This window comes from Petaurus breviceps, unplaced genomic scaffold, assembly GCF_028583685.1.
Source record: "Petaurus breviceps papuanus isolate PSGF00001 unplaced genomic scaffold, PetGlider_PUasm1.0 140, whole genome shotgun sequence".
Taxonomy (NCBI): Eukaryota; Metazoa; Chordata; class Mammalia; order Diprotodontia; family Petauridae; genus Petaurus; species Petaurus breviceps.
The window spans coordinates 43056972-43078021 of NW_027185698.1; the positions used below are offsets into that span (position 1 = coordinate 43056972).

The following is a 21050-nucleotide window of genomic DNA, read 5'->3' on the forward strand; positions in this document are numbered from 1 at the left end:
TCTCCTCAATAGCTGGGCATGGGGGGGGGGAGCAACCCCTCTTGTCCAGATGAAACCACACTGTGGCAGCTCCGAGGGCCTTCTTTTTGCTGCTTATCTGTGCCCCAGCTGCGACCCCAGCTTTTGAAGGAGTCATTTGCAATGATCAAGCATGATCTGCTTTGTGGAGGGAATCTGTCCCTGCTTGCAGTGGCTGGCCCAACTCAGTTTGGGTGTTTCCACCTGACCCGGAGCCTTGGGCACTGGTTTGGGGGGTGAGAGGGGATGCGTTTGCTCCTTTGTGTCCTGGAGAGGTATGTGTCCACAGTCTATGTATGACTGTGAGGGCGTCTATTAATAGGGACAACAGCTAGTCTCATGGTACTTGGGGTAGACTTATACTTAGAATAGGGTTCTGAGACCCCCACCAAGTCTAACCAAGAAAGAGAAAGTACCCTCACATGTGTGCAGTCCTGAGATTCAGGGGATGACTATGTCATCAGAAGCCACCAGAACTTACTGAAGAACTCCTCAGGGCTATGTATGGCAAGGCATATATGCTTCCAGAATTAAAAGATCTAAGCTTGGGCAAGCAGCTGGGGATTAGATAAAGTGGTAATTTTCCTCTACTCTCTATGTATGCCTTAGTTTCCAATCTTTAGCAGATTCCCTTAGTTTCGAACTCTGGCCAACCACACCTCATCTTGGCATCTTGGGGACTAGTAGTCTGCAGTCTTTCTGGTAATGGATTCATTTGGCCTCCTTCTTTTTCCTTTAGACTTGAGGGTATTATCCTTCTCTCTCCTGATTCTGCCCAGGCCCTGGTATCTATGACAAATGCTAGTCCTTTCCCCAGGGTATGACCATATATGCCAGTGATGTCCAGGGATTTCATGTGACTCCTCTAAGGATGACCACTGGGAAGAATTCACTAGTATACAAAAAGATTGTTTTGACTTAAAAAAAATTTCTCAAATCCACTCTATAATGATATGATGCAGAAAATGGGGTAGACTTTAGTAGGTGCGTAATAAATGTTTATTGATTGATTAATTTGATTTACCGATTCTGATTCCTCTCTTTTTTGTAGTTTCGTGACTGAACACCTATATGCGGCCATGTTTGCTTCCAGAAGTAATGCCTAGAGATAACAACAACATATATAAACATGTTATACTATAATGATAACTATTTATCTCTGTATAACTGTAATATACAAACACGGTTAACTATTAGAAATTATGAAAAATACAAACGAACCAATATAACAAAATTAAAAGGGACCTCATTCTAGCTCTGGTTGGCTTCTTATATCATCCCTCTTGCCATGGCAGACTTAACTGAAAGGTGGAATTGTTAGTACATCTTTGGCCTCTTTAATCAAGTAGCAGTAATTATCACACTCAGGACTTCATCAGAAATCATTTCTAATAAATGCATCACACATTTCAATGTGCTATATATCTGAGCTACCGTTATTTTTGCCTAGAATTTTCAGTAGGGAAGATGAGTGGAGCCTTATGAACAACATACAATTCTAAAACCTGATTTTGGGGCCCAGGTCTGCCACAATTCAGTTGCTTCTGTATTCAGGCAATGGATCCAGTGGAAATGGGACATGAGAACCCCAATCTCTTATGCTCTGAAGTTGCCTGTAGGCAATGGAAAAAAGCAAGCAGAAGAACTTCTAGGTAAAGGTATCTTTTTTTTTTTTTTTAAAGCAATTGGGGTTAAGTAACTTGCTCAAGGTTACATGGCCAGGTGTTTTTGGGTGGGTGCTAAGTGACTGAGCCTGGGATGCGATCTCCAGGTCATCCCAACACTGGAGCCAGTGCTCTTACTCGCTGAGCCACTGGCCGCCCCTAGGTAAAGGTATCTTGCTGATTTTAGGTCTGACCATGAAACATCAGTCTCCTGCTCAAAAGTCTTTTGCAATACTAATTCATAGAATTACAGATGTGTAAGGCATCTTAATGGCCATCAAATCCAACCCATACCCCACAAAACCCTCTACTAGAAACTCAACAAGTGCTCAGCAAGACTCTGCTTGAAGACTTCAAGTAAGGATGAATCCATGACCTCCTGAGGTAGCCCATTCTAACTTTTGGTTAGCTCTAATTGTGATATGGGTACACGAGTGGCCCAGTAGATAGGGCACCCAGGCCTGGAGCTGGAAAGACTCATCCTCCTGAGTTAAAATCTGGTCTGAGACACGCACTAGCTGTGTGACCCTAAGCAAATTACTTAAACCTGTTTGCCTCAGTTTCCTCATCTGTAAAATGAGCTGAGGGAGGAAATGGCAAACCACTCCAGGATCTTTGCCAAGAAAACACCAAATGAGGTCACAAAGAGTGGGATACAAATGAACAACAATTATTATAAAGTTTTCCCTGATATATAGATGAAATTTGCCCCTCAGCACTTTCTAACCATGGTTCCTAATTCTACCTTCTGAAGCCAAGTTTAGTCCCCCTTCCTTGTAGAAACAACCCTTTATTTCCCCCTTAAATCTCCTATTTTGCAAACTAAAACCCCAACACTTCCTTCACCTAATGCCTTATAAGGTAGGAACTTGACGCTATTCAACATCCTGGTTGCTCACTCTAATTTCTCAATGTCCTTCCTGAAATGTGGTGTCCAGAAGTGAACATGACCAGAGTAGAGCAGAAAGGGAAGGTCACCTCCTTGTCCCTGGAGGCTGTGTCTCTTTTAATGCAGCATTGGCTTTTTGGGGCTTCTGTATGGAGCTGGCAGTCTCTCAGGATCCCCAGATCTTTTAAATTTTTTTCTGATGAATTCTGGCCAGTCCCTTCTCCCCATCTTGTCATTGTGAAGATGATTATTTGAACTTAAATGTAAAACTCGGCTTATTCCTATTGAATCTCATCTTATTTGATCCATCCAGTATTCTACACTGCCAAGATCTTTTTGAATCCCGATTAAGCCATTCAGTGTGTTAGTTCTCCCTCCTAGCTTTGTTTCCTTTGCAAATTTGACATAAGGTGCCCTCTATGTCTTTATATTCATTAAGAGTGCTCAAGGCCACGCACAGATCCCTGGGGCAATCCACTGGAGACTTCCTTCTAAGTTGACTCAGAATGATGAATGAACCATTCATTCATTCGCTGAATTCTGTATCTTCAATTGGTGCCAGGCACAGTACTAAGAACTTTTTTTTTTTTTTTTACAATTATTATCTCATTTGATCCTCACAGCAACCCTGTGAGGTTGTTATTGGTCCTTTGTCTTTGAAGAGGACAGGTGATGTGTGGACTTATGCTTGAATTGGATTTAAATGAGGCAGAGCTGCAAAATCATCATCCTGAGTCACCAAAGTCTGGGGGCAGGACAAAAGTCAAGATGACTGGCAATGGCCTGGGATGCAGAGGATGACCTTGGCATCTTCGGCATCTGACCAAGCTCTAGGTGCTCCGAGGTGCCTGTTTCATGACTGTTGGAACCAATTGTTCGCATTTGCCCACTCCTCTGGAGGGAAGTCTTTACATGCCTGCATAGATATCCCCCTAACTCACTGGGTTTGAGGTCTATGGGTTACTCTCAACCTGGCTTAGCCCATCTGCTGAGATGATTTACCAGGGTGTGGCTGCTGGACACCTACAGCTTCTTGGAGCCACAGGTGAGAGTTGAGTGAATAAGCCGCCCTTAGAAGAGCTCAGCAAACCTTCACACCAGAGGTACTAGTCCTCCAGAACACCCCATACACCCCACTCTGTAAGACAGGAGCTGTTATCTCCAATTTACATTTGAGGAAACTGAGGTTGGCAGTGGTTAAGTGATATGCCCAAGGTCACACAGCTAGTTGGTGTCTGAGGCTGGATTTGAATGCAAGTCTTCCTGACTCCAGGCCATCTCATTAGCTGTGTAGCTTATGAATGGAATACTCTTTGGGTCCAACCATTCAACCAGATGTGAATCAACTTAATTTTAATAATGTCTAGCCCACATCTTCCCATACCATCCATAAGAATAATATGAGAGATTTTTAAAAAAAATCAATTCCTATGCCAAAATCTAGGCAAATGACATGTACAGTACCCCTCTGTTCTACCAGTTAAGCAACTCTCTTCATGTGAAATGGCCTTGCTGAAGCCATAAGACATTTTCAGACTATGGGGCAGTGCTTCTTGTCCAAGGATCCCATAGAAAGCTCTTCAAAATCTGACTCCAATGCCACTTGAGTTTCAATGAAGGATATTCTGTGGGTTAGCACCCACTCAACGCTATGAGTCAATCCCCCCAGCTGTGTTTAATTAAATTAAATTAAACTCAATTTGACAAGCATTTATTAAGCACTTACTAGATGAGAAGCAGCCTGGAAAAGTGAATACAGAGATGAATTGGTAAGTTCTGGGTTGAACCCTGACCTTTGACACATGCTGACTGGTTCTAATCAAATTATTTCGTCTCTCAGAGGCCTGGGAAAGCCTATGTGTTAAAGAGTGGGTGCTACTTTACTTTGGCAGAGAGAGTTTCTTCCCTGGATGTTCCCTACATCAGGGAATCACAGATCTGGATAATGTTCTGGGAGACTCTGGCAGTAAATACCAAGCAGTCATACCCCTCTAGAAGCTTATATCCTGCTGGCAGAAAATGGCATGTACACAGATAATTAAATTCAAAGAGGTTTTTTTGGTCAGGGCAAAGCATTAGTAACTGGCAGGATGAGGAGATGCCTTTTGGAAGTGGTAGCACTTAACGAGCTTTTAAGAGCACTAGGGATTCCAGGAAAGTGGCAGGAGGAGAGAGAATATTCCAGGTATCAGGGACAGCCTGGGCAAAGGCACAGAGGTGGGAGACAAGGGTGTTGTATATATGTGAAAAAAAAATCAACTTAGTTGGAATGTGAAGTGTCTGAGGGGAAGTAATGGGAAATCTGGAAAAAACAGGTTGGAGACAGACTGTGAAGGGATTTGATGCCTTTAACATGAAGGTTGTTTGTTTTCCCACAGACAATATAGGACCACAGAAGTTTCTTGAACAAGGAAACTTCTTAAAGTTTCTTTTAATTTTGTGGGTTTTAGAATGGATCTTACTCCAAGGAAGTGCGCAAAAGTTGTAGTTTTTAAAGAACACACCTCATTAACCGTTAGAGATATTGCTATGGCTATTGGTGTGGGAATGTCAAGTATTTCAAGGATCATTCAAGTCCACAATGAAACCAGGATCAGTTATGCCGAAGCAAAGATGAAAATGTTACTGAAAACAAAAAGCAATGTAAAGAATGGACAAAGTATTGCAGCAAAAGAGCCTAAAATAAACCTCAGAAAATATTCAAAGATGTTTTGAAGGATCTAGGGCCTGTCAGGGTTATAGTGATTCTTCCATAGTGAGGTATAAGTTTCTTAATATTGGAAGAAAAGTAACAAAAACAGTTAAGAAAAAAAAAACCACCACAACAACCATTAACCATTGTTATAAGAAGGAAAAAATGGTTGTCATGGGCAAGACAATGCTACTTAAAAACTAGAAAAGAGAAGGTTATTAAAAATATTATTTTACTGATAAAACTCACTTTTTATTCAAGGCTATATACTAAAATCATTATCAGAAGTCCAAGTGAATCTGTTACATCTAGGCATCTTCATTAATTCCATCCCCAAAGTGTTTTGGGGTTATTTTCCTTCCAAATGGCCTAGAATTCTTCCCCATTGAAGGAAAAATGATTTCTTTTTTTTTTTTCTTTTTGGAGGGGGAAAGGCAGGGCAATTGGGGTTAAGTGACTTGCCTAAGGTCACACAGCTAGTACGTCTGAGGTCTGATTTGAACTCAGGTCCTCCTGACTCCAGGTTCAGTGTTCTATTCACTGTGCCACCTAGTCACCCCAGAAAGATGATTTCTGATTATTATATTGATAGACCGAGAAGTAGAATTTCTTGGAAATCATAGGAATTCCCAAATGGAGATAGATTACTACAACATGGCCTCAAGCCATACTACCTATCATGAAAAATTAAGAAATTTATCCAAGAAGTGAAGATAAATATGCTTCTCTGATGGAAAAACAGCCTATTTAAATCCCACCTAAAACCTATGTGCTATATATAATTAAGAGGTATTTTTGTTAGAGGTATACTGAATAGCCAGTGTGATACGTGGTTTCAAGATGAAGGACTAAAGAATTAAAGAATATGTCAAAATGTTGTGAAGTCAATGCCATCAAATAACTGTAGAAAAGCAAAAACATTGCATATTTTTTTTAAGATATCAAAGTTTGAAGGGTTTACTGTCTATGTTAATAGATTTAATTATTTAACTTTGCCCTCATTTAATTTGCACACCACTGAAGGAGGAGAACCAGAAGGGAACAGGGTCACAAAACCCTGGGAGGACCATGTATCCAGGAAGAGAGAGTGGCCTACAGTGTCAAAGGCTGTAGAGAGATAAGTTAAGATGAAGACTGAAAAAAAGGCCATCAATATTTGGCAATTAAGAGATCGGTGACAACCTTAACAACGGTAGTTCAGTTGAATGATGGGACCTTGTGTGAGTTACTGCTATTCTTTTTTTTTTTTTTAAAGCAATCAGGGTTAAGTAACTTGCTCAGGGTTACACAGCCAGTTATTTCTGGGTGTGGTGCTGAGTATCTGAGCCTGGATTTGATCCAGGTCATCCCGACACTGGAGCTGGTGCTCTTACTCGCTGAGTCACCTGGCCGCTTCTACTGCAATTCTTTAGACCTCAGTTTTTTCCTGTATAAAATGAGGGAATGGAACTAGAAACCCCCACAAAGACTTCCCTATTAAAAATTCCATGATTCTGCAGAATTGCAGAGACTCTGATTCTTTGATGTCTTTCATTTCCTGCTGAAGTTGGAGCCAACCCATAGGTAATTATGCAAATATCCAAGCCCTAGGTAAAAGTAGAGGGCGTGATCAGGTTTAGGTTAGGAGAAAAACCAGCAGAAACTGAAAAGCCAGGTTAGATTGGTACAAGGAGCCTACAGAGTGCTGAGATTCATTCAAGGAGCTAAAGGAGGAAAACCTGGTCCCAAAGCAGATTTCGAGGCTGAGAGCCTGAGCTGATAGATCAGAAGATGGAAAAGCAGGGATGCCTCAGAACTGACCATTTGTTTGGCTCTGTCTCTCTCCCCAAAGTCTCAGATCTTATGTGGCAGTTAATAGTAGTCCTTACTAAGCCCCCTCTCCCCCCACCCCATCTCTGCTCAAAAATGCTGCTGTGGTCAGGGTGGGGTCTACTGTGTCCAGGCTTCTCTCAAAAGAATTCATGAGACCACCGGCTTGTACAGAAGTGTACAGGAATTGTCACCCAGTGCTAAATAATGACTGGTATTTTCCATAAGAAGGCCAACAGAGGGCCTATTCAGAATCCTGAACAATGGGTTTTGAATTGCGGTTCCCAGCAATGCCAGCCCAGGGTTTGACTTTTTCACTAGCTGGTTTTCTCTTTTAAGTGAGGTTAAAATGTCACATCGGTGCAACTGCCTATGTCTTCTTGGGCATTTACATCTTTCTTTTTCCCCCTGGCTTTTGGAAACTACATCCATGGCCCCTGAAGCCTTCCTCTTTTGAGGACTGTTTTGCAATTATTGAGAACAGGTTTTTTTGCTTTTTAGAAACTAGGCTTACCAACTTTTTTTTTTTTTTTTTTTAAAGCAACTTGCTTTAAAGTAACTTGCTCAAGGTTACACGGCCAGGTGTTTCTGGGTGGGTGCTAAGTGTCTGAGCCCGGGATTCGATCTCCCGGTCTTCTCAACACTGGAGCCGGTGCTCTTACTCACTGTGCTACCTGGCCTCCCCTTACCAACTTTTTCAAAACCAGGTTAGTCAAGGCTCATAAGCCTTGTTTCTGATACTCTTGCTCAGACTCTACTAACAGATGTCAGCCCCAAGTATTAGGCGTTCCTTCCTTAAAGGAAAGTTCAGGACATTCGCTAAAGAGCCAATTTTAGAAAAACTTGCATGGTCAACATTTTTTTTTCTCCATTTGCTTATGACCTTGAGCCAAGCACCTTTTCCCTTTCAGGGCTTCATTTTCCTCCTCTGTAAAATAAAAGGGTTGGGTTAGATCAGGGCTTCTTAATCTTTTTTCGTGTGCGTCATGGACCTGATGTGGATACAAACAGTGCCCTAAGGGTTAAAAATAGTATTAAGGGTTGACTTTGTGAAGCCCCTAGTTTATTCTGTAGCCTGAGGGTGCCCTAAAGTCCTTTCCCCCCTTTATCTTGACCTGTATCAAAAGAATTTCTTGTCTCCCTTATCCTGCATTCCCCCTGTCCTTTAATGTTTAACCTGTGTCCTCCTGCTCTGTCCTTTAAATCCTTAAACCATAAAGAATTCCCTTTGTCTCCCTCCTCCTATGCCATCCTATCCTGTCTTTAATCTTTAATCTTTTTTTTTATGTTTTCTTGCTTTTTGGAGGGCAATTGGGGTTAAGTGACTTGTCCAAGGTCACCTGGCTAGTTTTTTGTGTTAAGTATCTGAGGCTGGATTTGAACTCAGGTCCTCCCGACTCCAGGGCCGGTGCTCTATTCACTTCACCACCTAGCTGCCCATGTCTTTAATCTTTAACCTCCATAAAAACCTCTAAAACATCACCATTCTGAAACCTCTATATAAGCATAACTCCCCCAAATATTGGGGTCTCAGCTTTCTTGCTAGGTGACCCTTACTGCTTTTGCATCATTAAAGCTCCCAACAGCTACAGAGAAGGTCTAAGTGAATTCTTTCACACCTGAACCAGCTCTTCCAACTCTTAAACCTTATCACAAACCCTTTCGGCATTCTGGGGAAACCTGTGGACCCTTTCTTGAAATCAAGTTTGTTGGCAACATCTGTAATTGAAGGAAATGCTAAATTTCAGTTAGATGTTAGTGAAAATAAAGATGTATTTTTTTTTGTCATCTAATTCTTCTGAAATATACTCTAAGACCCTTGGAATATCAATAGACCCCAGGTTAAGAATTCTTGGATCAGATGATTGCTAAGGTCTCTCACAGTTCTATGAGTTTGTGTTCTCTGTTAGGAAGTCTTACCTATTATTTGATAAAACAATTAAGTCCAATTATTTGCTGAAACAAACTGGTGCATTTTGTTCAAAGCCTACTTAGTAATTGCCAGGGTCTGAAATATGCTTCTCTATCAGATGGGATCTTTCTTCAGCAAGTGCTGTCCTCATCCTCTGTCGCATTTTCCACCATTGTAGTACGATCTGTCTCCAAAATATGGCAGGTGGAAGCTTTGGCCTCCCAGACATTTTATCCTTTCATATTCAAACTACTTCTGCAGCCTGAGGCCCTTGAGTCAAGTCTGATTTTCTCGCTTCATTGTCAGGCTACCCATTACAATTCTTATAGCTTTCTTACATTCCACCACTGGCATTTTAAAGTCCTTTTCCAAGGCTTGGGAAGAGAGAATTTTCCTTCACTGAAATTACTTTTCAAAGAACCTACAACAGAGCACCAGGTCTCCCTGTGAAAATGGAAAGCAGGAAGAAGCTTCCTGACCGCCACATGATCTTCCTGGAAAAACTCTCGTGCTTTTGTCGTTTCGGGGCTGGTCTGGCATCTTCCCAGAACCATGCTGCCATTCCATCCTGTGTGGTTGTTGGTAAATCACCTAACCTTGCTGGGTTTACTCATCTATAACATTCTTGCCTGGGTCCCTTCCCGGAGTTACGGGCTTACAATGAGCTATTATGGGTAAAGAGTTTTGTAAACCATAAAGCACCATAGAAATGTTAGTTGTTATAAGGGGGGCTGAAGCCCCTCGTGTTGTTATTGTTGTTGCTATTATTATTAATACAGTCTTTGCATCAGCCCCAGGGAACTCATTCCCTTGCCTCCTCAGTGCCACCCTTTGGGGCTATTTGGGCCACCTTGGACCTGCTGATGTTGGTGCCTTTCTTGCCACCCCATAAGGCCCTCAGACAGCTGCTGTAGTTTCTTCTCTCTCCATTGTGGCTTTGACAGATTGGGCTCTGGTCCACTTCAGATTTGGGGAGCAGGTGACAGGATTTTGCTATTAGATGAGCTCTGATTATTCAACACCTGTGCTGGTTCACAGACCTCACACCCTCCACTGCTTCCCCCTGGGATAAACTCGCCCAAGTTTAGCTGGCTGAGCCCAAAGGGGCCATAGGAGGGCCAACCTGAGATGGTGTGGGAGCTGGTATGGCCCCATCACTACAGGCTGGGTGGAATGGGAATAGTTACAATGAAAGTAAAATTTTGGGGAGATAGCTTTAGTCAGTTCGACAAGCACCCCTTGCTTTTCTTGTATGTCACGCCCTGTATTTGTTAGCTTGAATATCCATCTTGACCATCAATCAGCTTTCTATCTTCTTGTCAATCCCTTGAATCTCGGCCCATTCCAAGAAATCAACCCTGGGACCTGGCCCAAGCCTGGCCTTGTCATTCATACTTGCTTGGATTCTGCCTCATACCCTGTTTCTTTTCCCTCAGAGGCCACCTGGCCAAATCACCAGCATAATTGGCTAAGATGAGATTGGCCCAAGGTCACACTGTGGCAGAAATGTATTCATGAAGGATTTTCTGTTACCATAATCAGAGAGGCAGGGAAGTTGATCTGCAGGGGCAACAGGCAGTACTGGCTGCCAAGAACTGATGAGTGTACCAGCCTCTTTTCCCATCTAAGGTTTCCTGAAAGCAACACATAAATAATTATAGCTGCCATTTAAGGAGCACTTTAAGGTTTGCAAAGCACTTTTCAAATATTATCTCATTTGATCTTCACAACCACTCCTGGGACACAGATGCTGTTACTACTAGATTGTAAGCTTGGGGAGGGCAGGGACTGTTTCCTTCTTGTTGGTATCACCAGTGCTTAGCACAGTGCCTGGCTCATAGCAGGACAGGTCTTAATAAATGTTTAGTGATTATCTCCATTTTACAAATGAAGACACTGAAGTAACAAGGTCACCAGGGACTTGTCCAGGGTCATAGAGCTAACAAGTAACTGAGCCTGGATTTGAATTCAGTTATTGCTGACTCCAGGCCTACCATTCAGTACACTGGGTCACCTAGCTGCCCTGGAAGTACACAGGTCTCTGGGATGGTTTTTACACTCTAGCTAGAGCTATGGGTTTTGGAATGAGGGAAAGTAAGAACAAGTTAGATTTCATTGTGGCAGAGCAGTGCATTTCTAGACATGGCTTCCCTGCATGACTTTTCCTTGTGTGTTTGTGTTTCCATGGGGAAGAGAGGTGGAGGGGAGCCTCGGGAGAGAGAGTCTTGCATGTTGGACTGTGCTGCAAATCTTAGGCACAAAATATGGGTCGATGATGGCCATGGTACAGGGTCGGTGACAACTAACTGCATCCTTGATGATACCTTCCGAACCCTTCTCTGTTTCCTCAAGGGGCTTGGTCAGAAGTCACAAGACCCTTGCAATCAGTAACTGTGGGATGCTGCCTCCCCTCCCAAATGGTTAAAGAAGGCTTATCTAGACTGAACTGTGGCAAAGCAAGGGCAATTGAGTCAAGCCCCTTTTATCAAATGTAGGATGAATCTTTCTTTTTTTTTTTTTTCTCCTAAGATGCTAATGGTTGAAACAATAGAGAAAGGGAAACGAAGCCTTGAACAAGGAGAGAGTTAATAGTTTGCTACAAAATGCTGTGCAGACAGTTCGAAAAATACAATTTGGGAACCAACCCAAGTAGAACACCCTCAAGGACAAGAAAGGCAGGCCAGATCTAATGATGAATGCTGCACTAGCTGGTTAATGCCAGAGCATTAGGATTTGCTGGGCAGAGATGATCCAGGAAAGAGGGACCACAGGTTCAGAGCTAAAAGACACCTTTGAGTCACCTAATCCAGTCCCTTCATTTTACAGATGAGAAAACTGAGGGTCAGAGAACAGAAGAGACAGGCCCAAGTTTGCAGAGTCTCAGGAAAATGTGGGACTCAGAATCCAGGTTCCTGAATCAGAGAACAGAAGAGAAGGTAGAATTTATCCACTTTTAAGGCATCTGTATATAGTTACCTCAATCAACCAAATCAATAAAGAAAAATAACACCTAACCATTTATTAAGTGCTGACTTTGTGTCAGACACTGTACTAAATGCTGAGCATACAAAGACAAATGCTGAATAGTTCCTGACTTCAAAAATCTTACATTCTAATGCTGATAATAACACACATGTCTATGTGTTGTATGTATGGCTACATATGTGCACATGTATGTATGTGAACACACACATAGGACACATGCAAAGCAGATAGTATGCAATCTTAGAAGGACCTTAGAAGTCACTTACTCCAACTCTCTCATTTTTATAGTTAAGGAAACTGAGGCCAAGTTTTTCAAGGTCTCACTAGAACTAAATGGCACATTCAGGATTCAAACCTAGGTCTTCTAATGCCCAATCCAGAATGTTTCCATTTTGCATCATGCTCAGTACCCTCTCAAAGCAGCCCATCACGCATTGGGATAACTCTGATTGTTAGAACATTTTTCCTTTTATCAAGCTGAAATTTGCCACCTTGTAATTTCCACTCACTATTCCTAAATTCTGTCCTCTAGGACAACACAGGACAAATAGAATTATCATTTCCCTTCTCCACATGACAGCCCTTCAAATACTTGATGCATTATGTTAGGATGTCCTTCCCCTTCTATTTGGTGGCAAGAGGAAAAGGATTCATATATACAAAAATATTTATATCTTTTTTTGTGGCGGCAAAAAATTGGAAACTGAAGAAATGCTCATCAATTAGAGAATGGCTGAACAAGTTATGCTACATGATTGTGATGGAATACAATTATGTTATAAGAAATGATGAAGGGGATGGTTTCAGAAAAACCTTATAAGACTTATATGAATTGATTCGAAGTGATCAGAACCAGGAAAATAATTAACACAATAACAGCAATATTATAATGATGATCAACTATGAAAGATTTTAGCTGCTCTAATCAATGCTATGATCCACAACAGTTCCAAAGGACTCATGATGAAAAATGCCATACACTTCTTTGCATGACGTCATATATAATGGGCATTGTATTTCTTGCCTACTCAGTTGAGTTGGGGATGGGTGAAGGAAGAGAATTTGGAATTGAAAATGAAAATAAAATTTTTAAAAATACCCTTTTCTGCTTCTCACATATACTGGCTGCGTGACCCTGGATAAGTCACTATACCTCTTGGTGTCCTTGACAGCTCTCTCAAACTGCTGATTTGCTTTAGAATAGGAAATTTCCTTACTAGGAATTTCCTTACATACATAATGGGACTAGGAAAGAAAAATACATCTTCTCCCAGAACAGTCTACTTTGAAAACTAAAACTCTAAATGGGGGAGCACCCAGGTCCCACTAGACTCCTTTTCATTAAGCCCTCTACCCATTCTACTCTGTGTGCGGGGTGGTTTTCAGGCCAGCTGACTTGCCTGCTCTGTGGAGATGGTCAACTAACTGCCTTTGGAATTTAAATTCAGCATTAGTGCCATCACTTTCGGCCTAGCGTCTGATGCTGGACACGCTGCCAGGAACACGATGACCTTTAGTTTGTTTTATTTTGTGGATGAGCACACTTAGTGCAGGCTCCTTGCTTTCCTACTTTGGGAGACCAGATCTGAAGGGTCTTGTTTCCCTTCAAGGATAAGCAATCCTGTAGTACTAGAGTGTTACAGTTTGGGGAGGGGGGGAGGTCTGGGATGACAACGTCTTGGTGCTGAACTAGGACTGATATCACTTGGAGCCTCAGATTGATTATCTGAAGTGATGCATTCTGTCTCCTGTATGATTCCCACTGGCAGAAAATCAGCCAGTTCCTGCACGTAGCATAAGAACATTATGAAAACAGGCCGGTTTGGAGTAGGGGTGGGGTGGGGCGAAGAGGGGCACGGATTGGATGAGCCTGGGAGGACCTGAAGGCCTCCAGCTGGCAGCAGCAATTTGAAGTCAAGGTCCTCTGACATTTTTCATTTGCATGTTTTGTTTGGGTTATTATCACAGATTTTTTTTCCACCCTGTCTATAGTTTCCCTTACACCATTAAGGTTTTACCAGTTGGAGGGAGGACACAGAGCAATACACAGGACTGGGTGTTTTTCCAGCTGGGGCTGGTGTGCAGGAGAGGAATCTTAGCATTCTCACCCTCTTCCTGATGATGTTCCATGCTGCTTTTGATGTTGGTGTGTAGTTGTCAAACTAGCCCATCCTTTGTGAGGTTTATGGTGTTCAGATATTATTAGCTGGGTCACTCTGAGTATGTCACTTAACTGCTCTCACCCTCATCTGCAAAATGGGGAGAACCCACCTCCCAGGGTTGTTTTGAGATGACACGCAAAATGCTTTGCAAAACATGACAAGCCCTATGTAAACAAAGCTTGCTATCATGGGGGTGATGCAGTGTGCAGCTATAATCCTTAATCAGGACCACTTTCCAACCTTCATCGGTAAACTAGGTCCTGGCTTCTTGTCCTGCACCCCCCCCCCAAATATGTTCCTGTTTGACCCAGATAAGAACCTCACAAAACCCCACCAGATTTGGGGAACCCAGTTCCACTCAGGGCTCCAGGTGGACCTGTCATCCTTACTATCATCCCCGACTACCCTTCTTATGGAATTTCCCCCTTATAAATCTAAATTGCTTTACATTCTCTTTTTTAACTCTCTATCTTGGGGTACTGAGCCATGGCTTGGAATTTGTTTGCAGGATCATAGTTATAGAGCTGGAAGGGGGGCCCCTGAGGTCATCTAGGCCAACCCTTTCCTCCTCCCCCTTTTACAGAACAGGAAACTGAGACCCAGAGACATTAAAGTCAGACAAGGAGCAGGGCTGGGATCTGAAATCAGGTCTTCTGACCTGGAATTCAGTGGCTTTCTCTTTTTTTCTTCTTTTTTTCTGTATCATGCCTTCTCTTTTATTCTGTCATTATTTATTAGGAGATTGGCCTTCTTTGATGACTTCTAAGATAACTTCTAGCTCAAAAATTCTGTGTATCTCCTACCACAGTGCTCTGCACACAACATGGGGAACATGTGAAAAACTGCTATAAATAAATGAAGAGAAATATTCTTTCACATTCTCCATGTGAAAGAGTCAGACATATTTCTTCAGGAAAACAAAATCTTAAATCTCCAGGACCGTTTGATGCAGCCATCAGCCTGAAAAGGGTACGGTGACCCAGATATCAAGACCAGGCTTTTTTTTTTTTCACTTTGGAATGACTTATGATACCTGAATAGTGAAAACAGCCTTTGGGGGGGGGGTACAAAAATGGACATATTGGCTACCATTAAGAGGAAAAGATACTCTGCATGTTCAGTCCCCTGCCAGCAGAACCTCCTGAAAACACTGTATCCAACAGTGCCAGTGAAGGCTTTATTCTTCTGGAGTTGTTGGCTGGAGGTAGAAGCCACTTTCCAAGGCAAGTACAAAGGCAGGGCAGAGACCACCCCACGGCTTATCTGGGAGGGGAGGTGGCATTACGCAAGGGGTGACACCTTTTTATTCTCATGCAGGACCATTTCTATTCCTTAATTTTTCATTCCATTCTTGGAATTTCTCCTTCTAATCACTTTTTAGTCACTCCTTTCTTTGGTGGTGGGGGTAGGGATGCAAAGTAGTAGAAGCCATGAGATGATTCTTGTACCATTCCTCTAACAATTCTCTTTGCCTACCTGTCCGTGTGCTGGTGGTACCACTGTTCCTGGGGTGACCCCAGCACAGAACCTCATCTCTGGCTTCAGCGTCTGAAGCTCTTGTAAGGGGTCACTTCTCTATGGCATCTAGTACTTGTAGTTGCTCACGTGTGTGCAAAGGGAGCTGATCAAGGCGATTATTTAGCCAAGATGAGCTTATGGGGAGGCAAGCCTTTGTCTCCATGGAGTGTATGGACATTCTCATTGGTGCTTTGTTGAGATGGCTCCTGACTGGGTTTCAGGACTGGGGCTGTCTCCATCATGACTCAGTGACTAGGGAGGTGGGGGATAGAGGTGACCAGTGCTTTCTCCTGTACTGAAAAAGCTGACGGATCTGTTTGTCCTTTCAGTTTTTTTCTTTTCCTAGTTCAAAGCCCCTGCATGGACATTTTCACTCTTCCAGTGGGGACACAACAGCGTTGGGGGCAGAAACATGTGAGAGTTGTATGCGCATGCCTACAGTTCTCTGAGCACTGGTCAGAGACCAGAGAGTGGACTCTAACCAGTCTTAGAGATGGCAGTAGCTTGGTCCAGAAGAGAGTTTTGCTGACTTCTATAGGAAGAAGTTGGTATGTGCACGTTCTTTCAGTCTGAAGGGAGAGTTCTTGGACAATGCTCTTGAACCTCAATCTCCTCTACAGAAGAGAAAGAATTTTGATTTTCTAGGCAGTATGACCCAATAATCTAGTCTCTTAGCCAGAGAAGGGAGATTTCTTGGGTAACATCAGCCTTGAGTATTTTCTTGTGGATAGTCCAAAATCAAATGTTTGGACATTCTTCTGGGGCCCCTTCTAAAGCACAGGTTTTTAACCCTTTTGGTCATGGGTAACATTGGTAGTCCAGTAGAGTCTATAGACTCCTTTTCAGAATTATGCTTTTAAACAAATAAAATAAAATACATGGGATCACAAAGGACACTAATTATATTTGAAAAAATGCTATTAAAATAAATTTTTAAATTACATATTTTTTAAATGATCTAAGGTTAACCCCTATGAAGAAAGGGATTTCCTGAAACACCCTGTGTTTCTTGGAGACAGAAGATCACCCATTAAGCCCTACAAGCAGAGGAATTTTTAGGGTTAAGGCCATGTCATGAGGAAGCAAGAGACTGAGATGTTGCCACCTTCCATTATTATAATGAATTTTTCAGACTGTGAGAGTTTCTATTGGAAGGCTGTTGCTTATTCAGTAGCCCTAAAGTATAATTGTCTCTGTCTCTGTCTCTGTCTATACAGAGTGAGTGGTATTATGAGGTTGGGAGTGACTGTGTAGGATTCTGTGAGAGAGAGGTATTTCATTGAAATGTCAAAGGGCTGTCCTGATGGCAAGTTAAGTGTCTTTCTGAGGTGAATGTGTAGACTACTGTGAGACTTTATCTGCTTATAGATGTCTGTGAATCTCTTTTGTCATTCACATTTGCTGTGGGGTGAAGTAAATGTTGTCCTTTAGGAGATTTGTACTTTCTACCTTGAGTATGATAGCTATGTATCCTTTTGACCTGTATCTGTGGAAATAGAGGCAAAAGGTAAGCTATATTTGGGGATTTTTCTGGAGTCAGCTCCAGGTGGAAGCTACAAGTCAATGAGGGAAAATGACCTCTTCTGGTTATTAGGCTCACACCCAGTCTAGCATCATGAGGGGCTCCTGGGCCATGGAGAAATCAGCTTTATTACCAGTGTACGCATCATCAGGACCTCCATCCCTCTCTTGAGGACCTGTGGTCTGCTTCTTTATGAATGAAGAAAGGGGGTGGGGCAGCTCCAGAGGTGGCTATGAACAAGCTAGCTGGTAACAACTAAAACTTGGTCCTATGAAGGGTCTCTTTAGAAATGGAAAGGCAAGAGTTCATACTAATGATTATGCTGGAACAGCCTGTGACTAATGAAGGATCCCTGCAATACCCCAGTCAGATGACTGTCATGGAATGGGACTATCTTTGATTTGAATGCAGGGGAGCCTCAGAATGGGAGGAAGGCTGGCGTCCTTGGTCAAACTATTGGCAGTGGCCACTGTCTTCTTGCCTCCCTGATTGTAGAAGACAAAAAAGATTGTAGTGTGTCTGGCTTCCTGTAGTCCCAACACCACCCATCTCTTAAACCTGATCCATGTCCCCTAAGACTTCCAAATGCCAGAGATACACACCCAATCCTTACTGGGTCACTCTGTCCACCTCTGAGCCGTCGGCCCTGACCTGAGTATTTCCTTTCCATATGCAACTTTCTGCATGCTGATCGTTACATCATTGTAGGCAATTCACAGCTTCATGGCCCCAAATTTCAGCTCCCAAGCCCCTAGGATAGTCACATATAGTGGTGGGGAACATGGAACTGTGGTCAGCAGGTCAAGGACAACTGGGAGAAATGGTGTAAGAGAGGGCTGGTTTAATGGGAATGCATTTGGACACCTCCATCTTAGGGTATGGAGGTGGTATTTTGGGCAAGGGAACAGCTGCTGCAGTAAGATACTGAACTTTTGTCTCCTATGATAGTGACTGCTATGGAGTATAGATACTAGAAATCTAAAGCTCAAAATTAAACATGAAATATTGCCGTGTAAGTGTCATGTGAATTGTTACCAAGGTCCAATTACCTATGACATAGGAATGCCCAAGAGAATACAGAAGGCCTCATAAAGTATTGTTAATAATCCAGTTGTCACTGAACTGGTGACAACATCATCGCTGTTAAAACTTTCAGTGTTCTCTGTGCCCAAGGCCTTAGGCAACTCACCACACAGGCTAGCACAAAGGTCTTCTCCAGGGACACACACAACACAAAGGAATCCAGGAACACCATAGTTCCACAGTCCCATTGCTTGACTATGAGAAAGTCTCACCTAGTTTTTTTTGGAGAGCTGAAAGGGACCTCAGTGGCCATCTAGCCCAAGTTACACATTAAAAAAAAAATCCTTACTATAATATACTCAACAAGTGGTCAATCAGTCTTAACTTGCTGTTGTTGTTTAGTTATTTTAGTCATGTTCGACTCTTCAGGACCCCATCTGGGGTTTTCTTGGCAAAGATACTAGAGTGGTTTGCTATTTCCTTCTCCATATCTTTCTACAGATGAATGAACTGAGGCAAACAGGCGGAAGCGACTTGGCTTGCCTGAGGTCACGCAGCTAGTGAGTGTCCGAGTTCAAATTTGAACTTAGGTCCTTCTGACTCCAGGGCTGGCACTCTACCTGCCCTAGCTTGAGGACCTCAAGAAGGGGGAGAGTCCAGTACCTCCCTAGGCAGTCCAAACTACTTTTGAACAGCTTGATTTGTTAGGAAGTGGGTTTTTGTTTGTTTGTTTTTCTGAGGTGAATAAATTTCTCTCTTTTTAATTCCACCCATCACTGCTGGTTCTTCCCTCTGGGACTAAACCTATCAAGTTTAATAGTTTATCCCTTGTGATAACTCTGGATAAATATATAAAGACATCTATTAGGTAGGGCCAGCTAGGTGGTGCAGAGGATAGAGTGCCTGACCTAGAGTCAAGAAGACTCATCTTCATGAGTTCAGATCTGGGTCAGATACGTGCTAGCTGGGTGACCCTAGGCAAGTCATTTAACCCTGTTTGCCTCAGTTTCCTCATCTGTCAAATGAACTGGAGAAGGAAATTGCAAACCACTTCAGTATCTCTGCCACTAAAAACAGCTGAAGAGAAACAAAAATCTCGGGTCCCACCAAGTTTTCTCTTCTCCAAGCTAAACATTCTCAGTTCATCTGACAGCTCCTCATAAAACATGTACTCGAGTCCCTTTACCAACCTGATTGCCCTGCTGTTGTTCTCCTTTTGCAATGGTGGTATAATGTGGATGAGCCTGAAATAGAACCTGAGAGGTCTGGCTCTCCCTGCGTTTATAAAAAGCTGCCATCAGGCAGCCTCCGAGTGGGAGAAGGGCTGCTATCCACCTTAGAGCTGTCTGAAGAATTTTCTGCCTTTCTTCTCCCACAGATCAACTGCCTTGTTTTGCTCATGGTGTAAACAACTACAGCCATTTATTTTATATGACCTCCTTTCCACTTATTCCTAGCATGCAGCTCAATAGTGATTAGGCAGGTCCTTAATTAAATATGGGAGAGATGAACCTTGCTCTAAGTTTGCTCTGATTAAAAAAGCCTTCCTGGTCAGTGGCTCCTATAACATGATCACATACAGGGTCTTAATTTAGAAACCTTAGTGGGCATGTCAGATAGAGATCCAGCATTTGGGGGATTTCCGCAAAAGTTCAAGGTGTAGATAGTAACCACTTAATCATAACTGGGCTATTGCTGCAAAGTGTTTAAAACAAATGACAGCTTTGGTGGTCACCAGACTTAGAGATTGAACCAGCACCAGCCACTGTGCCAGAGACAGTGGCGTTTCATGGAAAGAACATTGGACTTAAATCCAGAAAACTGATGTGTTAAATCTAGACATGAAACATACTAGTGGCATTGCCTTAGGCAAATCCCCTCAATTCTCTGAGCTTCACTTTTCCTCTCTGTAAAATACACACACTTCCTCGAGAAGCAACAGGTTGTGTAGAAAGAGAAATAAGATTTGTAGTGGATTCAGATCTAAGCTCTGCTTTGAGCGACTTTAGCCACTTAACATTCACAGATCATAGTTTTTACTCATCTGTAAAAGTAGGGGGCTACCAGATCTCTAAATCCCCCTATAAACTCTCAATCTGATGAGTTCTTTGACTAATGGAGAAAAGCACTTTGTCAGCTATACAGCTCCACTAGAAATGTCAGTTCTTTAATAACATTCCTGCTTGATTTGTTGACTTAATGCCTGGTAGATGTTCCTTAGGAGCTGTGTGAGGAGAAATAAAGGGACTATATCTTACCTCTGCCCTTTGGCGGTTCTTTTGCTTGACTGCGCCCAGTTCTTTCTGTATTCTTGGATGCTTATATGTGCTTCGAGGTACCTGTTCAGGATGTCATCCACTTAGATTATTAATCACACCAATGTGAAAATACAAAACAGAAGACTTAAAAGAAACACTTTGATCAATAACACGAATAATCCCAACAATCATCATTTTCATCTTAGGGAGTCCTCACCAGCTACACAATGGAACATGCAAGGCTGATGAGTGTGAAACTACCGATCACTTATATCTTCAGAAATCCTGTCCTGAGCGTGGCTTGTTAATTAAAAAAGCAGCTCTTGAGTTAAGGCTTCTCTGCTTCTGTTTTGTTTGGATGAGACTTGTGTGTTCCTTGTAACGGTGAGTTGACAAAACTGTTGCCAACTTACTGTCCAAATTCCATGGCCAGACTATGACATCAGCAGCAATGCTGTTGTTCAATTGTTTTCAGCCACGTCTGACTCTTTGTGACCCCATTTCGGGGTTTTCTTGGCAAAGATACTGAAATGGTTTGCCACTTCCTTCTCCAGCAACTTTTACAGGTGAGGAAACTGAGGCAAACAGGGTTAAGTGA

General features: G+C 42.5%; 1 protein-coding gene across 1 annotated transcript in view; it reads right to left on the bottom strand.

The window, feature by feature from the left end:
* CFAP99 (cilia and flagella associated protein 99) overlaps nt 1–21050 on the bottom strand; it is a 172609-nt gene that overhangs the window by 45608 nt on the left and 105951 nt on the right. The window contains exons 7-8 of the mRNA XM_069073304.1: nt 20453–20533; nt 1043–1120 (exon numbers count right to left, since the gene is read on the bottom strand). Coding sequence (XP_068929405.1) covers nt 1043–1120; nt 20453–20533 — 159 coding nt within the window. The remainder of the gene's footprint in view (nt 1–1042; nt 1121–20452; nt 20534–21050) is intronic.